The following is a 22,514-nucleotide window of genomic DNA, read 5'->3' on the forward strand; positions in this document are numbered from 1 at the left end:
ATCAACAGGGAGTGGGAACGTTGCTGTAGAATTCACGCTCAACCTGAGCTGCTGGGCAACCGGGCATGTGTCTGACTGGTTAGTCATTTCCTTGGGCTGTCTGTTCCCAGCTGTATGCATGCACACTGAGTGTCTGCCACCTTGTAGAGCAACTTTCTTGCCCCTACACTGGCAGCAGCATGTGAAGTCTGAGGAAGCTCATACAGGATAAACCACAGCCTCAGCTAGCTGCAGCCTGAAGGTCACTGGTGAGGGAGCTAATCAGGAGGCAGCCTCAATCCTTGCTACTGCCTGCTTCTCCCCAGACCCCACAGGCTTCCCCCTCCAGCAGTCCCAGATGAAAATCTAAAAATAAGTAATAAAATAAGTATTTCCAAATCACTTATGAAATAGGACTAAATAATTACAATACTTCTTTAAAATCCCCTGTATGCAAAAATGTAAATATAAAATGAAGCAAAAAGCAGCCATGTTGTCAACCTGATGGGTAAGGTCTGCAAGCAGAGAGACAGTTTTCCATGGCTCTTTTTTAAAGTAATCTGTGTTTTGTTGATGCCCGGGGGGAGGGGGAGGGAGAAGATGTTTCCATTTGGTTTACTGTAAAAAAGACCCCCAGAAAAGCTGTGAAATCTGCAGTTCTCTGGGTCACAGTCTGATCTGCTTGACCTGACACAGTATCATCAGGCTGCATTTTCTTGATTCCACACTGGCAATTTCAATGCTTAAGTTCCACTGTGTGATTACTGAAAGTTTCAGTATTCATCTAATGGCTGAAAAAAAAATGGTTTTTTCCATTAAACGATTGTTTGTGTGGAAATATGCAGTAACAGAAAGCATTACATATGCAAAAGATCAAGTGCGTTTTCGGAGAAACTGTAGCTTTTAATTTCCTGCCTTTTCACTTGAAATTCTCAGCCACATTCCATGAGTAGTTGCGGTGGGAGGGGGCGCGTGGTTCTGCATTTACTGTAATATTTTACAGTTATGATTAGCAGCTCAATGAACTGTAACTGGCTAATACAGACAGAATAAGAGTTTCTGCTCCAGGTCAGGGAATGGGCTACATGGGGGGAGGGATAGCTCAGTCGTTTGAGAACTGGCCTGCTAAACCCAGGGGTGCGAGTTCAATCCTTGAGGTGGACACTTAGGGATCTGGGGCAAAAATCAACACTTGGTCCTGCTAGTGAAGGCAGGGGGCTGGACTCAATGACTTTTCAAGGTCCCTTCCAGTTCTAGGAGATAGGTATATCTCCATTTTTTTTTAAATGGATTTATGGTTATGTTGGTACATATTGTGATGTTTCCTTCCATATTCTTTATGAAAATATGGATCTGACATAACTGAGATATACTTTAGATAAGATGGCTCTTGTAAGGTATCACTGGAAAGGTTATGATGTACTGGACGTGATTATCCAATGTGTATGCCATTTCTGTATCTGACATTACGAAAGCTAACTACGTATCTGTATTATAAATGTGTTACTTTGGGTGTCACCCCCAACCAGCCCTTCAGGTACAACAATGAAAAAGCCAGACAGGGCTAATGGGCCATTAGCAGAGACAATGGACTGTGAAAGAGCTTAGTCTTCCTATGGAAGCTCCAGACAGCTGAAAAGTAATGGCTGCCACACCCCTGCAGAGACATGGGTCTGACTCACCTGGTACTGGACACACTCCTTGGAATGCCAGGATTCTTCCACTGGGAGACAAAGGGTTCCCACCATACACAGGAGCTATATAAGGCAGGGGAGTGACATCATCATGGTTCTCCTCTGCCTCCCCACCCAAAGAGATACTGAAAAAGCACCTGGAAGCAAGAACTGAACTGAGGGGAAACGGACTGAACCCAGGCTGGGAGGGCATCCAGTCTGTGAGTGGAAATACCTGAAATCTCCAGATGCAGGCCAGGGCAGCTGTCTCTCTGTTATCTACCTGTGACAATATCTAGCATGAGAAATTACATTTTGTAACCTGTTTCTTAAGTATATCAAGCTTAGCTTGTGTATTTCATTTTAGTTGCTCAGTAATCTGCTTTGTTCTGTCTGTTATCTCTTATAGTCACTTAAAATTCACCTTTTGTAGTTAATAAACGTATTTCTTGTTTATAATACAATTGTTATACGAATTGTACAATTCACAATTCGGGGGAAAGCGGGGGGGTTAAGAGGCTGTGCATAGCTTCCTCCACACTGAGGGAGGTGATATTATGAATATATCTTTGGGTCTGCACCCCAAGGGAAGTGGACACCTAAGTGCTGGGGGCAAGTCCCTTAAGCTGAGCCTTCACAGAACTGATCTCAGTGTCTGTTTTATTCTGCAGTTTGGTGTGGCCCTCCCTGTGTGCACGCTGGCAGAGGCTTAATAGAATTGCTTGGCTCAGCAAGACAGATAAAAAAGATACTCAGGCTGGCATAACAGATAGGCTCAGTGGTATCTCAGCGTATCGGGTGGCATCCTTAGAGGGGACAAACCATCACACATCTATGTCAAATGAATTTTGTGTGCATGAATGGCACTGGATTGAAGGCCATGAAGATAAGTTTTCTACCCATAGAAATAGCACGGTACAGGCAGCGAAAACTTCACTAATGCATCTGATTGACGAAAGATTAACTCTCTAGGTTCAGATGCGTCTGTTCAGTCCTCTGCTTCTCTGCTAAGACTGACAATACGGAGCTACAAATGTGATAGAAGATTCTGAGATATGGTTAACCTGCTGTCAACAAAGAACAAATGAAGTCAACTCATTTCCACAGGATGCTGGACAGCCACCAGATATCAACTACTTTCACTCAAAATTCCAGGCCAGACAGAACAGCAACATAGGGTGAATACTCTATCCCCACTAAAGTCAACTGAAGTTTTGTAACTCACTTCCAATGGTGCCACGATTTCACCCCTACAGATGAAAAACTCACTATCCCATTATTAGTTCACAGGTCATCCAATTCCCTATACAATGTTAGAATTTAATTCCAAATAGAATGTTTAGTGGCTAGTACGCCATGGCACAGATAACAAAAGGAAAAATAAATTATTATTATTAGCAACCGAGTTTAGAATCTCGTTAAACTAATGGATAATATTTATTTCATTTTACTCTTAAAATATAATATAGGATTGAATTTTATGGTCACCACAACATTAAGTAATAACACCAGTGACTAGGTCATCTGCATAGATTGAACCCAGGACCTCTGGGCTTAGAAACATGAGCCTCTTCTGTTTGTACTAAATAACCAAGTGCATTAGATAGAAATTTCTGAGTGCAGTAACAGACTCTATGTCAGGGGTTGGCAATATTTCAGAAGTGGTGTGCCGAGTCTTCATTTATTCACTCTAATTTAAAGTTTCGCATGCTGGTAATACATTTTAACATTTTTAGAAGTTCTCTCTCTATAAATCTATAAATTATTGTTGCATGTAAAGTAAACAAGTTTTTTAAAATGTTTAAGAAGCTTCATTTAAAATTAAATTAAAATGAAGATCTTATCAGTTTAGTGCAGTGGTTCTTAATCTGGGGTGCACACCCCCCTGCGGCAGGGCCGGTGCAAGGATATTTCGTGCCCTAGGCGAAACTTCCACCTTGCACCTCTCCCGCCCACCACCACCACTTGCACATTGGTTCATTGAGGGGCAAATCTCAATGAGCCTTTATAGACCCCAGGGGCCAGCCTGCCCAGAGGCCAGCCATGCCCAAGGGCTGCTTCCCAGACCAGGTTTCGCCCCCTGAACTCCTCTGGAGGGTGCACAGCCCTCCCGCCCCCACAAGCCTTCCCCACTCCACCCAGGTGGCCCCCGACCTGAGTCCACTCACTGGTTTTGCTGGGCTTGGACCGCTGCAGCAGCTCAGCAGGGAGGAGCCACCTTCCGGAGGCACCGGAGAGCCAGAACATCCCACTTGCCGCAGTAGCGAGCCCCAGCCATAGAGGAGCCGGCATGGTGCAGGGAGGAAGCAGCCCTGAAAAGGCAGCGGCATAGCTAGCGGGGAACAGCTGTGCCCCCCGGTCCCTCTTGCCCAGGCTGTGGCCCGGCGCTCCCCCAGGGGCTCCTGCAGGCTGCAGTGGATGTGTGTGGGTGCCAGCCCCCATGCAGACCCAGCTTCCCCCTCGCCTAGAGTTACCATATTTCAACAAGCAAAAAAGAGGGAAAAGCCCTGCCCCAGCCCCGCCCTCATCCACTCCCTCCCATTTCCCACCCCAATTGCACCGTCAGAACCCCCCCGCTCCTTGTCCCCTGACTGCCCCTTCCTGGGACCCCTGCCCCTAATTGCCCCCCAGAACCCCACCCGCTACCTAAGCCTCCCTGCTCCTTGTCCCCTAACTGACTCCTCCTGAGACCTCCCCCCAACTTTCCCTCTAGGACCCTACCCCCTACCTGTCCCCTGACCACCCCAACCCTATCCACACCCCCACCTCAGACAGACCCCCAGGTCTCCCACACCCCATCCAACCACTCCCCACCCTGACAGGACCCCCAGAACTCCCAATCCATCCAACCCTCCCCCAGCTCCCTAACTGCACCCTGGTACTCCCCTTACCATGCCCATGTCGGTCAGACGCTGGCTCCATGTGAAGGCAAAACTCCACATGGAGTGCTGAGGCAGCCGGAAGGGGGGAGCTGCAGGAGAGGTAGTGGTGGCTCACATTTCCGGGAACTGCAGAACCCGAGCGCGGTGAGGGGGAAGCCAGGGGGCATGCCTGCCTGGACTGTGGCCCAGTGCCTGTCCCTGGGGCTGGGGGTTCCTGCAGCAAATGCATGCGGGCGACAGTCCCCATGTGCCCCCCGGCTCTCTCCTCACCATGTTCGGGCTTTGCAGCTCCCAGGAGCGTGAGCCGCCACTGCCCCTCCCGCAGCAGGCTCAGGGCCCTGCACCCTGGTGGCTCGCACTCCTGGGAGCCGCAGAACCCGAGTGCGGTGAGGGGGGAGCCAGGGGGCACGCCTGCTGCTGGTATGGGGTCCTGGCCCCACTCAGCCTCCTGCTAGCCTGGGGTTCCGTTCACTCAGCCGGCCACGCGCTGAGCAGGGCCAGCGGCCGGGACCCCGGTTGGCAGCCGCATGCCAGGCAAAATCAGCTCGCGTGCCAAAGGTGGCATGCGTTCCATAGGTTGCCGAGCCCTGCCTGATGTGGTCTAGCCATAGAAGGGGGACAAATGCCACTGTTATGTTTCAATTTCCCTCTTCTGTTTGGTTCTATAACTTTGCTCATTATAAGCCTAGCATTGTAATTGCAACAGTATGCTCTAACAGCCTTTCTTCTCATACACTTTTTGGACCACAAAAGTTGCCACTGGGCACTTTAATTGATGCTAAATGCAACAATATGAAGCTCTTTAAACCTAAAATATAGTCTGCTGAGAAAGCACAAGCTGGACTCACTTGCATAGATTACACACTATACATAAAATGAGTTGGTACCATCTTTCAGATGAGACATGGACTATCCTCTAACTAATAGTTTGCTGTAAAAACTGTGCCATCAATGAACTGCCAAACACAAAATGCTTACATATTTATAAAAGATATTGTTGCCATTGGGCACTCAGTATTTTCCCACACATCATCACTCTAATACATTGTACAATCCTTTTCCTTTAAAAATGGCGGAAATCTTGCAGAAGGTGTTATGTTTTAGTTCATTCTAGCAAGACTGTGGTGCACTGCAATAGTATGTTCTCAGTTTGTGCCAAGATCCCAGGTATCTAAGTTAGCCACATTAAAATCAAAGAGTGCTTTACTCAAATACAGGCCTCTGGCTAGAAACACTAGAGAACAGATGTTAAAAAAGAGAGAGTAGGAAAGCAGACTGTACACAATATTGACTTACAGAGTGGCTTTTAGGGGACCTTGGAAGAATTCTGCCAAGGTGACCCTGAAAAGAGGTAGCTACTCTCTCAATGTCAAGGTGAATGACACATAAGGAAAAGGGCTGGAGTCACAGGAAGCATGGATTATTCTGAATGACCACAGAAGGCGATTCTTTGCAAGCGGATTACAATTAAGTTTTCGACAATAATTTCTATTGATTAAATAAAGTTATTTTTGTGGGTGGAAGGAGTCCATGTGGGCCATGTGTGCACAATCAATAAGGAATAACAAAAAGCCCAACTGTACATCAGGCTGTAATGCTAAAGGTCCTTCATAAGCCATAACAAAGCTAAAGCTGATAACATCCTCCGAACCCAGATATGGAACTAATGTCTTCATTTATGTACAGATTATTTGTACTTTTATTAAATAATATATTTCATAAGATTTGCCCAAATGCACTGCCATCTGAAAGAGGGAGAAATACCAATAACCTAGTGCAGCAGCTGAAAAGCCAGTGAGAACTGTTCAAAACTGTTTCTTTTTAACAAGAAAACAGTTCATCGTATGTAGTGCTAAGTAAATGAGCAAATACAAAATGCAATAATAAATCAGCATATACTTTGTAACACTAGGGGGAACTCTAAGGTACCAGGAATGAAAAAAATTACTTTGGGAAGCTACTGTTGGTATAGTTATACAAGGGACCTTAAATTCATTTAATTTTTTCCTCTCTCTTTACTAGGTCAAAATACAAAAGCTTTTTAATATTATTATATTCTTTGGTGACACTTCAGTCATTTATTTTTCCAATATCCTAAATTTACAGACTGTAAAGATCCATCAGCCTACTACAATATTAGATGTATAATCATAATACTGTGTAAAACTGTTTAGGATCCTCAAATAAACCAGTACTCCAGTGAGGTTTGTAAGAAATAACCCCATTTTACAGAGGCGGAACCTGAGGCACAGAAGTAACTGGCCCAAGTCCACAGCAAAGCAGTGACACAGTTGAAAAGGAACCCAGATTTTCAAAAATCCGGTCCCCTGCTCTAACCAACAGACCACACACAGTTACCCTCTTAATTTATAGCATTCAACTAACAATCTACTAATCTAAGATGATTGCTAAGTAACTTTGTCTATACTGCTCCATATGCACAAACTTATACTTGAAGTTCATAAATATCTTTATGAATTACAGTCAAATGGTGCTAAATACTAAGTACTGTACAGATATCTAGACATCTATTACAGACATATAGCTCAGTGATAGCAGTTATTCTGAATACTGCAGAATATGGAATTCCCTCGTTGTTAAGAATAAAAAGATTATTGTGGTTCTGATGGTAAAATAAAGCACTTCAATGTCACTTTTCTCATGTGGCATTTCCCTGTGTGTTGTTACTATGCTGTATTCGACAACTAAGCAATATTTCTTTACCAGGTGAAAACCCACGTTCACTCTGCAGTAATAGTTTATTGTAATCAGGCACTGCTTGTTTAATGTATCAGCTAGCTGACCTCATTCTTAGAGATTACTCATCACAGCTTAAAGACATTAAACTATTTCAACACGTAGCTGTTAATCTTCTGGCACCAGAAGTCTGGTTTCCCCAGAGGAACAGCAGGCGCCAAGGAGTTAAATAGATTTTAATGAATGGTTTTCACTAGTCTATGCACAAACAATTATTCTGCACTCCAAGACACAGGCCCTTGCCTGGGCTGACTGTTTGAAGGAAGCCCACATTCAGATGCTTGTGAGTTCTTTTTTCCATAACCCACACACATTGTATTAGAATTCTGACACCAGCCATCCATGCTGAAGAAAGCAAAGTAATTGGTTTTATTCAATAAGCCACATATGATTAGAACCTTAACCAAAACTTTATTGTAAAGCCAGGAAATTGAGAGGCAAGGTTTGCGCACTAACCTTCACTCTGCCTCTCTGTGTGCGCACTCTAGAATAATGTCTCATTTCAGGATGACAACACTATTCAAAAGCGTCTTCAGCAAATGAAGCATTATAATGAAGAATATTTTTATAATTGTAAATGGAATGGATACACAGTGTTCATGTTTTTAAAAGACTTTTTGTAATACACATCAGCAAGTAATAAGGAGAAAGTAACTATTCAGGTTGCTAAAGCAAGCTCAGCTCTTCATTTCCTTACTTCTGCAATGAAAATTATGTCCATTTTAAGCTGTCTGGGGCAGGAAACTGATATTTGTCAACACAACTTATGTTCTGTGACTGCTATATAAATAATAATACCTCAACATTTATATTACACTAACCAACTGTTGCATTATCAAATGCATTTATGACTCTATTACTACTTTTGCAACAGAACCACTGAAAAATTGTAAGAGATTGTATATAAGAGATCATGAAGTCCATCTTTCTATCAGTGCAGTCTTTTGCCCATCTTAAATTTAAACACTCCTTGCACTGGGCTTCCATCATTTCACCGGGAAGACTATTCCACAGTCTCTAGGGGTTCTCACAAGAAAATTTTTGATGGCCTTACAGCACGGCCACCAACTCTTGCTGGTGGCCGCTCTGACAATTTTTCCTAAAATACTTAATTAACTTTAGGAAAAACAAATAAATATGCACATATCCAAATCACTGTAATTTATTTATGTAGGGTTTTTTGCAGACTCAGTAATAAAAATAATGTGCAGTTGTCTCTATTCTTTTCTGGACCTAAACAGAATAGAAACAAAATAAGGTGCTTTGTACATTCTTGTCTATTTTGTTGTTTCTTATGCTTTTTATACTTCTTTTTTCTTAAGACTTGCTAGCTAGTAAGGCTGCTGCTATGAAAAATTATATATGTATATTTGTATGTATCACTTTTCACAGCAGACTTATTAGCTAGCTGGGAGGCAGTGAAAAGTGATATTAACAAACATACAAATATTGCTTTTCACAGCAGACTTGCACAGCCCCGGCAAGCCAGGGGACAAATTAAGCCATGGATGGAGAGGTAGGTAGGGAGGCAGTGGGGGCCAGGGGTGCTGGGGGTGGTTGTGAACCCAGGGCTGGAGCCCGAAGCCTCCCCGCTGGGGGATGGAGCCTAAAGCCCTGCGGCTGCAGTCTGGCACCTGTCACCCCAGGGCTGAAGCCAGAAGCCCGAGCCCCACCACCCCTGGGAAATTCATACCAGCTACCTGCTCCTCTGGCATTTGTGGCTGCAGAGGAGGGCAGGGCCCAAATCCCTGCGGGCAGCACCAGGGGAGGGGCCACTGTTTTCCACGTCTCCCCCATCACTGCCCAGGAGGCTGTGGCCGCAAGAAAAGCCTCTGGTGGCCGCATTTGAGAAACATACTCTAACTGGTTTCACTGTGAGGAAGCTGTTCCTAATTTTCAGCTTACATTCACTTTTCTGTATTTTTCTTGTTGAGTCAGAGAATTTGGTTTTTTAAATGGAATTCAACTATTATCCACAAGTGAATTTTACCTGCATCATTTCTCTATGGTTCTACTGTATCCTTAGAGCTGCTCTTTCCGCTTAACATATTAGTAAAAGCCCTTTATTCACTTTGGCTGCTGGTTTTTATGAAATTTTGTCTTTTACATATAAAATTGTACATTCCTTTAAAAAAATAAAAAAAGATGAAAGATACAATACACAGACAGTGAGGAGGAATTTCAGATACAACTGCAGGAAGAGATTCCAGCAGTTGTGGTCCGAAGGGCACATCAGTCCTGACAAAAATTATTTCTATTTAACTTGTGATCTTGACAGAGATCATAGCACATCAGCATGGGCAGAGGGGGACCAAGGTTTTGTTGGTGCATTCTTTAAAGCACTAGGGAGCACAATCATCAACAGTGGGAATCAAACGCAGGTGTCTTATATAAAAGTCCAAAGCATTACTACTAAGCCAGCAGGCATCCTGCAGGACACTAGAAATTAGAAATAATGGATCTAAACGTTTAGGACAGATCCCTTACAGGACAACATTTTTGCTTCATCTTAGTAATATCAAAGAGGATCAAATACACAATTCTCACAAATATTTAAGGAAAAAGATCTCTAGATGTTGGTGAACTCGATGAGTGGCCAGTTTAAGAAAACCAAATGTTTTCAAATTCCCCCAAATTACAGAACATGCAATTTCCTGGGCGACCATAAAATCATTTTTTCCTACCATGGATGCACAATATGCAGAGCTGATCCCAGGAATATTTGCAAAGGACTTTTTGGTTCTCACCATCTCCCTGTACTCAACAAGGCAGATGATATTTCTCCCGAATTCCCCTATTTTCCACCCATCCTCCCTCCTCCCTTCTACTAGGCTTGGAACCTCGTCCTCTGATTAGGCAGGTCTTATACTTTGGGGTTGGGCTCTTGGAGCACAAATATGGATGATGCAGTCTTCTGATCAGATGGCTTTCATCTCCAATGGGAGCAGAGGTAGGCCCATGCTGAGTGCTTTTGAAAATCCCACTAGACACGCTTTCAGGCGCTCCTCAGGTTCAACGTTTCTCCAACTGGTTTTTCCATGGCTGATGAACACCTCGGTATATAGCATAATTACTTTACTATTTCAAATTTTGAACTGACGTTTGGACTTGAAGCTGAACTGGGCGCTATAGTAATAATATAGAACGTTTTTCAACAAATTCACATCTATGGAGCATTGCTTGTTTCCACAATAATATTCAATACCTACCATATGAGCCTGGCATTCTCTCCTCGTAAGTAAAATGAAGTTGCAGTTCCTCTTCTGACATCTGACATATGAACACTTTTAACAAACAGCAGATAATGAACAATGCGTTGTGGGCCTGCCAAATAAAAAGATGGCTAGAAGAGAAACAGAAAAGTAAACAAGAGTCAATAATGTTTTACTTATTAATGTTTCGCAATAGTCGTGACTAGGTGTGTGTAACAGTGAATGGAAAGATTCCTGTAGCCCATATGAGGCAAAGGCAAGTCTCAAGTGACTAAAATGTGGACACTCAATAGCAAAGAAAATTTGTTTAAAAATAAATGTTTCTTTTCAAGAAGACGCAGACTTCTTGCTACATATAGTTTAGTACTATTATTAAAAGCATCACAGTTACCATTAAGTGCCATTCTCTTCAGGAAATTAACTAGCTAGCCTATTATCTTTTTTAATCTCTATACCTCAGAGGTCCCCAATCTGTGGGGCACCCCAGGGGGGCATGGAGGAACATGCAGGAGAGCGTGGTTGGGGCCCCAGCCGCAGCCTCCGGCACCTGCGCTAGGGGCACCGGCTGCTGGGTCAGCCCCTGGCCGAAGTTCCGCTCCCAGCCTCAGCCCCCTTATCCCTGTCCGTGTCCTCCATTCCCACAGCTGTGGACCCACTCCTGGCCCAACTGGACAGGGGAAAGGTGGGGTGTGAGGTAAAAAGTCTGGGGACCCACTGCTACGTACTATAGGGCAGTCTCAAATGGATTGAGACCTCTTTAAATCTCACTCTTTCTGCATGGAAATTTATCTCCAATCTTATCCCTTTACGTGCACAAATATTATTCAGATGACACTCGAGGTGGAAGACGTTCAGTGGATTTCAGGAGCAACAGCAGTAAGTCCAGTTACTCTTCACAGCTTTGTTCCCAGATTTCTAGCCATGAAGGCAATCCAGCAGGGAACTGTATTATGTCCCTCTGGGTACCTACGTGCAGCTTCAGGGGGACCCAGTCAACAGCAATATATGCAGCTCCTGCTGAAGCCACGCTGTCAAGGGGCTGAGGGGCCAACACAGCAGCATCCAAAATGATGCTATATTTCCTCTGGACATAATAGAGATTCTCTCTCAATGGATCCCTAGATTAGAAGAGGAGTTGGCCTCAAAATGTCTGCAAACTCCTCCTTCCCCTGCCAGGAAAGAAATTTCCAGGGGGGAAAAAAAACCTTTGGAAAGTTTCCTGGAAAACTATATTTCTGAAAGTGTAACTTCTTGAAGTTTTCATCCCTCACCGGGAGGGAAGAGGATTAGAAAGGCAATCTGATCATACGATTTGAAAGTAGTGTAATTTTATATCATTTTCTATTCTGGCCTGATCAGAGTTTCAAGTATTCTAGTAATAATGCACTGATTTTAAAATAAATTTAGATTAGCTAAAAAGCTTTATCAGATGACTTATAATATGCCTTAAAAAAGCATCCCAGTTGAAAAATAAATGTTTATTTTGCAAAATAAGCAGCCAGTAGCATGGCATGAGAGCCACTGCTACTACAGGTTAAGGAAAACAAAATCCCTAGAGCATCAGTTGTTCTCTTAAATTTTATTTACGTTCCAAGAAATTTTGAGTCACAGACTATAAACCTAGGAAAGGAGTATTTGCACAGCATTTTTATTGTCTGTCATGCACAGACATCCACAGAAAGAAGTGGGATAGTAGCGCCTAGGACTGCAGAGTGAGAAGGGCAGAGATTAATCCAAAATTATATAAACATATGTTTGTTGCAACATTTAGATCCACTCACACAAGTAATGCAAATGGAAAATTTCTGTTCTTCTGTAATGGCACAACTTTACATATTATATTCCAATCCCAGTGCTTGAAATACACAAGATACTTGTTCCTCTGAAATTACAGTAGTTTCTTTTAAAAACAAAAATAAACTTTAAGAGAACCTGAATTTTCACCTTGCCGATTAAGGTATTTATGGAGCAGCCATCGTTGCATTACCCAAGAGCTATCAACAAGTTGAACATTTAAAACATAAAAGGGAACTCCTGGCATTTCACTGCCAACTTACTTTTGACATTCCGCCGAAATTTTTAACTCTTTGGTTCTAGAAAGGAAGACTTTAATCAATGCCCCAAGATTTCCTGTTCGAGGATTGTTCTCAACTAGATGAGGGATTGAAAAGATTAGAGTACATTTGTAATTTAAATGATGATAATTAATTCAAACACACGGTATATAGAGCAGGAATTACTCTTCATTGCACATTTTATGTATTTAACACACACACACACCAAGGCTACTTTTTTATAGTTTTTTTTTTAAAAAACAGTCTATAGTTAAAGATGGCTCCTGTCCATGTTTCTGCTATTGCAAGATTGTTCACTACACTGCATTTTCCAACCTAAATTTAAAACATTCTGAACAATGGAGACACATTATTTCTTTCAGGAGACTATTCCAAAGCTCAATAGATCTCACTATCAGGAAAGTGTGCCTGATTGTGACAATAATATCACTTCATTCCTCACTCTTCTACCATCCCTGGTTCCGCCCTGCATAATCTCTCTCTATCAGCATTGCTATCCTTTCAATATTTTAGAAGTTTCCATAATGTAATGAACAGAGTTAACATTGCAAGTTAAAACTTTAAACATCCAGGGAATCAAATTATAACTCAGAATGAGAAGCAGGATATGCACTCATCTTCTAATTCCAGTGTCAATTCCACATGACAGGTGTCACATGCTATACTCCATATCTGCCCACAGATATTCTACTTCTAAAGGGGCAATGCTTTAAAAATCATCATTTAAAAGAAGTCTGTTCAATTACTAAAATAATTGTGCCCAAGTCACTTCTTTCTGTTGGTAACACACAGAATAATGTGACAAAGTTACATTTAAACAGCACAAATTAGAAGAATTTGTTTTCATCTTCCACTTGGGAGACAAATATGATTTTAAAAATCTCACTACCAAAATGCAGATGAGCGAAATTAAATAAATATAGACACAGATGTTTACATGAACAGTGACTTATCAGAAAAGTTGACAACAAACAAAGAAATATGTGAAGCCATCAAAATAATCTCTCTCACCTAAAGACTTGAAGATTGAGATGGTGGCTTCTTCCAACAGCTTTAACTCAGCACTGAAGACGAAGAAAGGAAGCATTTAGTTATATGAGCAATAACAATCCCTGAGCCTATAGATGCCTGCCGCTTGTAGAATACAATTACTGCATTTAAATATATTTGTTATAGTGCAGTACTGCAATTCCTATGACCTTGTAATTTTAGTTACTCCATTTACCTTACTCACATAGACTGTGCGCGCTATTTGAAGTAGTGTGGCCATACAATGGACAATTAGCATTCATCTCACTCTGTCAAACAATTCATATTTAAAGTGGGCACATCATTTCTATGTCATAAACTTCACTCATCCCAGGCTTGTTTTGGAATAAGCCCCTGAAAATAAACATAGGTCTACAGTTTCAATTTGTAGAAGAAGTTTGCTTGTGTAGTAGGAATATCATTGCATCATGAGTGGATATAAAAGCAAGACTCTAACCCTTTTCTAAAACTGAAAGTGCCTCCATAAGCAAACATTTAAATTCAGACTTAATACTGTAGCCCAGTTTCAATAATTATTGCATGTGGTTACAACAGATGCAATTGTAAATCATGTATATGCCAAGAGGATAGGATTTTTACAAGTTCACTAACTGCCAGATGATATATCTATATCAAAACATCTACTTACAAAGGTTTTATAATGCAAAGGGAGGGGGAGAGGGAGGAAGAGGGAAAGGAATCAAACAACCTTAAAATAATCCCAACTATGTGAAACCTATAAAATACATACTTTGTGGTGTATGTATAGGCCTGAAAAGCACTGTACAAATTAACTAATCCTCGTATAATCCTTGTGAAGTAAATCAAGTATTTGCATTTTAGACACAGGAAAAACAAAAACAGTATGCAGGCATCTTGCCCAAGACCACGTTAAATAGGACACCTCCATACTGCTTCTATATTAGATATTTAAGGATCCTGCCAATATGTACCAAGGGAAGACAAGATTCCTTAACAGAATGTAAATTTCCCCTTTTCCAATTTAGTGTTATTAACCTGACAAACTCCATTAAAAAGAACAGATTTAAAAATTTTTATGAAAGCTAATGTTAAAATTATATAATACACAGGTTAAAGAGTGTTTATACATTTGAGTATAATGCTTAACTTATCCCAAAGCACAAATTTTGGTTTAAAAGTCATAAAATACATATACACAGCTACCTCGATATAACACCACCCGATATAACATGAATTTGGATATAACGCGGTAAAGCAGTGCTCCAGGGGGGCGGGGCTGCACACTCCGGTGGATCAAAGCAAGTTCAATATAACATAGTTTCACCTATAATGTGGTAAGATTTTTTGGATCCCAAGGACAGCATTATATTGAGGTAGAGGTGTAGTACATAATCTGCAATAACCCAAATTAAGGTTAATAAATTTAATGATACAGTTTAGATATTAGCATCCAAATATTCAGCTACATCACTCATAAAAGGTTATACTGAGAGTAGCTTGTGGAAAGGAAATATAGCAATGAGTGTAGATTGTCCCTCAGTAATTGAGCATTTAAGATAGGCTGCCCCTCAGTAAATACAATCCATCACAGAAGTATTTCACTATGTATACAAAGCCAGTATGTTTTTTTGGGTGGGGAAATGTCTTTTACACTTCCAGGTCCAGCCTGTCTGTTTTAAGAAACCTGGTACAAAGTAACATGCTACGATCAGTAGAAAAGCTGGAGTCTATTAAACTTCCATTTTCAAACCCCCAGCCTAGGATAACTTGCAGTTCAATGAGATTTCTGACAAGCTGACAGTCTATAGGTAACTGCCTATTATCTCATCAAAAAGAGCTAGACATATTTTACCAAGTGTAACTATGAAATGGGGTTTTGTTTTTCAAGTTGTCACCTTCTGAATACATATAAGGTAAATATCACAGCATGAATTTTCACTAAACACCAAGAGATTTTTAGAGGCAGAACTGAGTCTTGCAAGTGAAGAGGACAGTTAAGAGACTAGATTTCTGCTTCTTGCTCTGTCACCAGCTCACTCAAATATCCTTGGGCAAGACACTTATCCTCTCAAGGCCAAATTCATTGCTGGTGTAAACAATTCTAGTGATTTGAAGCTGTCATCTATAAAATGGGCATAGCAATACAGGAGTGAGCATTGTGGTCAGTTGTTCAGAATGAAAATGAGGGTGGCACAAACATCCTAAATGGATTTGGGCCAGGGGGAGGATATCATATTAGCCCAAGGCTGAGGAAAATCTAGAGAGCTTTTGTTTGCTTTACCATAAAGGGGTTGAATAGAAAACTATGCTTTTTCATTCTCTTATATTTCTGCCTCTTCTAAGCTTCATCTGTCTTGAAACATATTTTCATTCTCTCTCCACAGCCCCAAAGGCTTCCATGCACTAATTTCTTCCTACTGCACTTTATCTCTCAGCTCCAGCACACACCCTCACCTAGTTCTCTCGCCTCCGCAGATTTTCTCAATTTTGTTCATCTTTTCCCTCGTGCATTTCCTATACATCTTTGCCCTACTGATATAGCAGGTAAGCAGGCAGCCTCCCTCTACTTATCTGAAACACAGGTTACCAAAGGGATGTGGAGGGTGAGCAGGTGAGTAGATCCCAATATCACCTGCCAATGCAGGTGTATTAGTAAGCCTGGGAAAATTGAGGATTCAATCCTTAGTGTTTGCAAAATACGCTGAGGTCCCTGGACAGAAAATGTTATGAAAGTGGAAAGTATTTATGTTCAAAAAGTCTTTACAATGGGAAATTAGGGGAAAGACTGACTTTAGTGGTTTCAGGAATCACCAAGCATAAACTAATCTAGTTGCCAATCTCTTTTGCAGTCAGAGGCAACCAAAGACAGGAGTGTACTTTCTCTCTGGCAGAAAGTGACTCGAGCCTTCTTAAAAGCTCAAATCTCCTCTACTTGTGAGATATTTTGCTCACAATGTTTTCCCAGTTTGTACTCTTATATAGTAATTATATATCATCCCACATGTTCTCAATAGAATTCCTCCCTGTAAAACCAAGAGAGGTGCATCCAGAAGCCCAAACCTCTCCAGTGGGTTAAATATGAAACAGATTAGTTCCTGGGAGGTCTGGCTCTCCCACTCACCCTCAAATCAGGCAAAAGAACTACAGAAAAATAGGACTGAATGGATTAGCCAAACCAATCACCATACTCCAAGAAGACCTCCAGATTGAGATTCCATAGGAACTGCTATGCTGCATCAGATCCACGATCCATCCAGTCCAGAACTCTGTCTTTGACAGTGGCCAGAAGCAGACAGTTCACAGGAAAATGCAATAACCCTTTACAGTACAGTGGAAAGATTTGAGACAGTTTGCCCCCATGAAGGTCTAATCTTAATCCCTAAGGGTTAGTTTTTGTCTTAAACCCTGAAATATCCCTTACAAATACTCTTATTCCACCCATTAACTATAGCAACTCTGGACATATTCTGGTTATCCATATAAACATCCAGTCTTACTGAAATCTTGGTCTCAGTGACATCTTGTGGTAATAAGTTCCACAGACTAACTATATGTTGACTGAAAGAGTACTCCCTTTCATCTACAATTTGACAAAGTAAGAGCCATATTTGCAGAAACCTTGGGCCCAAATGCTTCTGCGGTGAGCACTCAGTTCCACAGCTGGGTTGTGCGCAATGACAAAAATGAAGCCTGGAGCAATCTATATCCCCCAAAAACTTCCCCAAACTTCACTTCACTAAATGCCATAGCATTTAATATGGAAGTATATTTGTGGGAGTAGGAGAGAAAAATGGGAGGCCAGTGGGCAGGAAAGATCCATAGATTTTAAGGCCAGAAGGACCATTGTGGTCATCTAGTCTGACCTTCTGTATAGCACAGAGCACAGAACATCTCCAAAACAATTCCTAGAGAATATCTTTCAGAAAGACATCCAATCATGATTTTAAATGGTCAATGATGGAGACTTCACTACAACCTTTGGTAAATTTTCCCCATGGTTAATTACTCTCGCCATTAAAAATTTATGCCTAGCTTCAGTTTCCAGCCATTGGATCATGTTATACATTTCTCTGCTAGACTGAAGAGCCTATAGTTACACATTTATTCCCCACGTAGGTACCTATGGACTGTAATTGAGTCACCGTTTAACCTTCTCTTTGTTAAGCTAAATAGATTGAGTTCTTTGAGTCTATCACTATAAAGCATGTTGTGTAATCCTTTAATCATTCTCCTGGCTCTTCTCTGAACTGCATCAGATGTATCAACATGCTTCTTGGAGTGTGATACCAGATCTGGACACAGTATTCCAGCAGTGGACGCATTAGTTCCAAGCACAGAGGTAAAATAACCTCTCAGTTCCTACTCGAGATTCCTCTTTATATGAATCCCAGGGTTGCATTGGTTCTACTGGCCACAGTGTCACTCAGAGCTCATGTTCAGAGGATTATACACCACTGCCCCCAAATCTTTTTCAGAGTCATTGCTTCCCAGAATAGAGTCCTCCATCTTATAAGCATAGTCTACATTCTTGTTCCTAGATGTATACATTTTCATTTACTGGACGATCACAAGCAGAAATCCACTCTGTGATGCTTCCCGGGGGTACCCAGGGTTGTGAGGCACCTTGCTACCACCTGCTTTTAACGTGAGGAAGCCTTGTCTGTGCCTGCCATGGGTCAGATCCCCAGCTGAGATATGTCACTTTCTGGTGACCTGCCTTAACTTCAAAATCTTAAGAACATAATTTCCTATATAGATACATCACTCCTTAAATATTATCCATCCCTACATTTTGCAATGACTATGATGACCAGTGGGCTACTGGCTCTCAGAGATCACACTGCCACCCTTCCGTGAATTATTATGGTTTTATAGGGATCTCTGACCCAAGAGATCCCTATAAAACCATATGCACACACTGTGCCCCCTGCCCGCTGGCAGAGCATGATGTCCGGGTCACACACTCCTAACTAGTAAACATTCAGGTACAGCTAAGGATAAGCCAAACCCGTCTATATCCATCAACTTCAAAAATCACTTCAGCGATTCCTAGTGAAGCCTCTTACATCCTGAAGAGCCCTTCCATGTTCCAAATGGATGATTTACTCTCACTTCCATGTCTCCTCCACCTGCACACACAGACTAGCTGCACACTCTCTTCCTGACAAGATTACGGTCTCAAATTGCACAACACTCAAGGCTACATTCACATCAAATGTATTTCTGCTGCCCACAGGTGTTTCTGCCTCCTTGGGGGCTCAGCTACCAGTGTGGCTCGGACTGAATGAAAAAAGGAAGCTCAGCTTCCACACAGGGGTTTTCCTTAGTCTGCGGGCACTCATTTGGAAATGTTTTAGTGGTCCAAACCCCAGGATGTCAAAGAAGTCATCTACAGTCTCTGTGCAGAGGCAATTAATTCAGAGTCTGAACTGTAGAAATGACATAACTGTTTTAAGCGGCATTTTTCTAGCAGTTCTCAGAATACAAATACACTCAAGCCAGTTTAATATCTGAAGACGAGAAATGCTACATAACATTTAATAAGTACTTCCAGCACCCTTCATCTACATCTCATGGCACTTCAAAGGTGAGTGAATACCATTGTCACCAATTTACAGATGGGGAAACTAAGGCATAGTGAAGTCAAGGACGGTGTCCACGTTTACTGCAAATCTCTCTGTCCTAGTAACCCTAGTATACAGCCTTAATAAGCATTAAGTCTTATCATAACCAATTTGCTAAGTCACTCCCCATCTCTACTAAATATTAGCGAGTGTTTTCCTATAAGCAATCTGACAAACAAAATCAAAGTATTTAAAGATGCTTAGACCAGGCTGTTAGATCCCTGCACGGATACAAAATTTATATCCATGGATTCAGATATCCAAGGAGCTGCAGGGCTCTAGTAACAATGAGCGAAACCAGCAGGGCCATGGTCTGAGACCAGCCAAGAACCACAGCGGTGAAAGCAGCAGCATGTCAGGTTGCCACTTGCAGGAGCCAGCGCCCAGCACGGGCAGCCCCTCCGACACGGCTGCGAATATAAATTTTGTATGAAAGCCAATGAATAGGGTATTGGTAGGATCATCAGTCAAAGGAGTTATTTAAAAGGTTATCAGTAGCAAAGCCAGTGTTTATGCTCCAAGACGGCGTAACTTCACCAGTGAGATGAGCCATCTAAATTAAATTAAAAAAAAAAATCAGCAGATTATCCTGTGCATTGGACTATTTTGCAGCACAGTGAATTGACTGCATGCATGAGAGAGAAAGCAGTCATCTTGCACAATGTCTCATACTCTCCCTCCTCAATTTTAGTTTATGCTTGTTTGACACAGAGAAACGCAAATTTGCACTGCTGCCTGCTTTATAGTAGCTTCTGTAGCTGAATTTCAGAAAGACTAAATTTACTTGCCAATACATATTTTTTGAAATGTTAAAATTTTAACTCTGGGGTGGTCTCTTATTTCAGCTCTAGAAACACAGCTGTAATTGAAGACAAATGGTATAAAAATGGAAAACAGAATCAACGCCTACAGACATTACAATTTACTGGGTCTGAATGAAACAGGGACTTCTCTCAATCTTCTATCTAAAAATCTGTCCAGCTGGCTGCTTGTCATCAGGATGTATTCCTTCCTGACACTGACAGACTGGGAGAATGTTTATTGCACTCTAACTACACTTGGAGGGGTCTCCTTGAATGCAATATAATCTGAATCCAACAAAAAGGGAGGGAGGAGTGGGTTTTTTTGTTTGTTTTTTTAAATAGGGGTGCTTTAAAAGATACCAAAGACTCTTGTAACTCAGATTACCTGGTTAATTTAGCTTTTTTAATTGCTCCAGGATTGAAACTTTCAGTATGAAGGGACAATAATCTCATAACCGTACCTCTTGTATTTCCTAATTTCTGAATGTTTGTCTTTGCAACCGTAACACTTTTAACTAGTTTTTGTTCCCTAGTTATTTTGAAAAGCAAAACTGAAAAAACTCAAACTACTACCATTCTGTAGAACCAGACAAACTTCCTTCTTTGGTCAAAACGGTTAGACACCATGGACTTCTCTAACTCTTTAGTCATTTTCCACTGAGAATAAAATATAGAGTTAAAATCTTGAAAACCAGGCACACCCTATTTCCTCAAGTTCAGACAACAAGAAGAAAAACACAGAATTGTATTTTGCCATTTTAAAATTTTACACTTTAAGTAAAAACATGCCTGCAAAATCTCTGCACAAGAGTTACAAGCACCCAGGGGGAAGGTTATAATGGAAGTGCCTCCACCACAAGTACAGCATTGCTACCGTGCCCAAATATTGTAACACTATTCCTTTACGACTCAACATTATTATTAGGCCCTCAAGGATGCCTTATGAAGAGGGTGCAGTGTACACCTAAAAAATCAGCCCATTTTAGGAAGCTGAGGCAAAGCTTAACAGGAAATGCAAAGTAAACTGTAACAGTCAGCTAAACTTAAGCAGAGGGAAAAAATACATGCAAGAAGCGGAAAAAGTTGCCTGAATAATTTTTCTGTTATGAAGACAGAAGATAGACTATATTAACCACTTATGCAGAAAATGTCTCTGCATGTCATCAGCCAAGATTCATGAGGTGGCATGACAGCAACAACACTAGCACTAGCTATTGGATTTGCTTTGCACCACAGTCCCCGCGGAGCTGCTGTTTAGTTAATGAATGAATATAAAGATGGAAACTTATCTTAAGCATGGATCCTTTCATTAATCCACAGAGTAGCAGTGTTAGACTTCAAACTGTTTTCCAGTACTGATGAACAACGAGAGAATATTTTTCAAGAAGTAAAGTTCATTTAGTGGATTGATCCAGACCGCAGTTCAAGAATTCCAATCTCTCTACCCTGCCAAAAATTTCTCCCCATAAAGTAATGGCAGCCTTATTGTCAGGTAGGACTTTTCTCAAAAAGTATTTATGATTTGATGTATTCAATATATGCTTAAAGTCATGTAATTCAGAAGATTACTCACCCATGCATGAGAACAAATTTGAGAAGTAACCTATGAACCAGAATCACAAAAGGAGTTGCAATATACACTCTACCTACCTATCAAGTGTGTTTGAAGCAATAATTCATCCCAAGAAGATGTGTCTTGGGCCTTGGCTACACAGGCACTTTACAACGCTGCAACTTTCTCGCTCAGGGGTGTGAAAAAACACACCCCTGAGCGCAACAAGCTACAGCACTGTAAAGCGCCAATGTAAACAGTGCCCCAGCACTGGGAGCGCAGCTCCCAGAACTGCAAGCTAATCCCCATGGGGAGGTGGATTACCTGCAGCGCTGGGAGAGCTCTCTCCTAGCTCTGGTGCAGCGACCACACTCACACTTCAAAGCGCTGCCGCGGCAGCGCTTTGGATTTGGAGTGTAGCCAAGCCATTATACACACACAGAAGAACAATCAAAGAGCCCTCAACTTTATTAGGTAAACTTTTGAGAGTCTCTCTACGTTTGTCACAGAATGAAAGGAACCTAAGCTAGACTCCACCATCACTTTTCACAAAGCTATCACTCTATATCTGACCTATTGGGCCTCATCCTCAAAGGAAACTTGCACAATACCCCTTTCAAAAGATTATCTTAAATTGATAACTTTACTAGACACTAAAAATCATGGACTGAATAGAAACACTCGATTTATGGTTTATTACAAACAATCAATAACCCACTGACAACCTCCTGCCAGCTACTCCTCCTTACTCCTTTCTTCCCTATGACTAGAGAGGTGTAAATGGACCACTTCAACTTGAATGGTGCCTTGAAATATGTTAACCACTTATGCTAAACGATCTGTTCCAACTTGCATTTAGGTGTAACTTTCCGAGGCTATATGTGTATACTGCCTACTTTACAGTGGCACAGCCATGCCGCTGTAAGGTACACAGTGTAGCCACTCT

General features: G+C 41.6%; 1 protein-coding gene across 2 annotated transcripts in view; it reads right to left on the reverse strand.

Moving 5' to 3' along the window:
• Positions 1 to 22,514, reverse strand: part of DYM (dymeclin) — a 355,894-nt gene that overhangs the window by 292,014 nt on the left and 41,366 nt on the right. For both annotated transcript variants that reach the window (XM_050944679.1, XM_050944680.1), the window contains exons 3-5: positions 13,590 to 13,642; positions 12,561 to 12,654; positions 10,501 to 10,634 (exon numbers count right to left, since the gene is read on the reverse strand). In XM_050944679.1, the coding sequence (XP_050800636.1) occupies positions 10,501 to 10,634; positions 12,561 to 12,654; positions 13,590 to 13,642 (281 nt within the window). The remainder of the gene's footprint in view (positions 1 to 10,500; positions 10,635 to 12,560; positions 12,655 to 13,589; positions 13,643 to 22,514) is intronic.

The sequence above is a fragment of the Gopherus flavomarginatus genome, chromosome 3 (genome assembly GCF_025201925.1).
Source record: "Gopherus flavomarginatus isolate rGopFla2 chromosome 3, rGopFla2.mat.asm, whole genome shotgun sequence".
Taxonomy (NCBI): domain Eukaryota; kingdom Metazoa; phylum Chordata; order Testudines; family Testudinidae; genus Gopherus; species Gopherus flavomarginatus.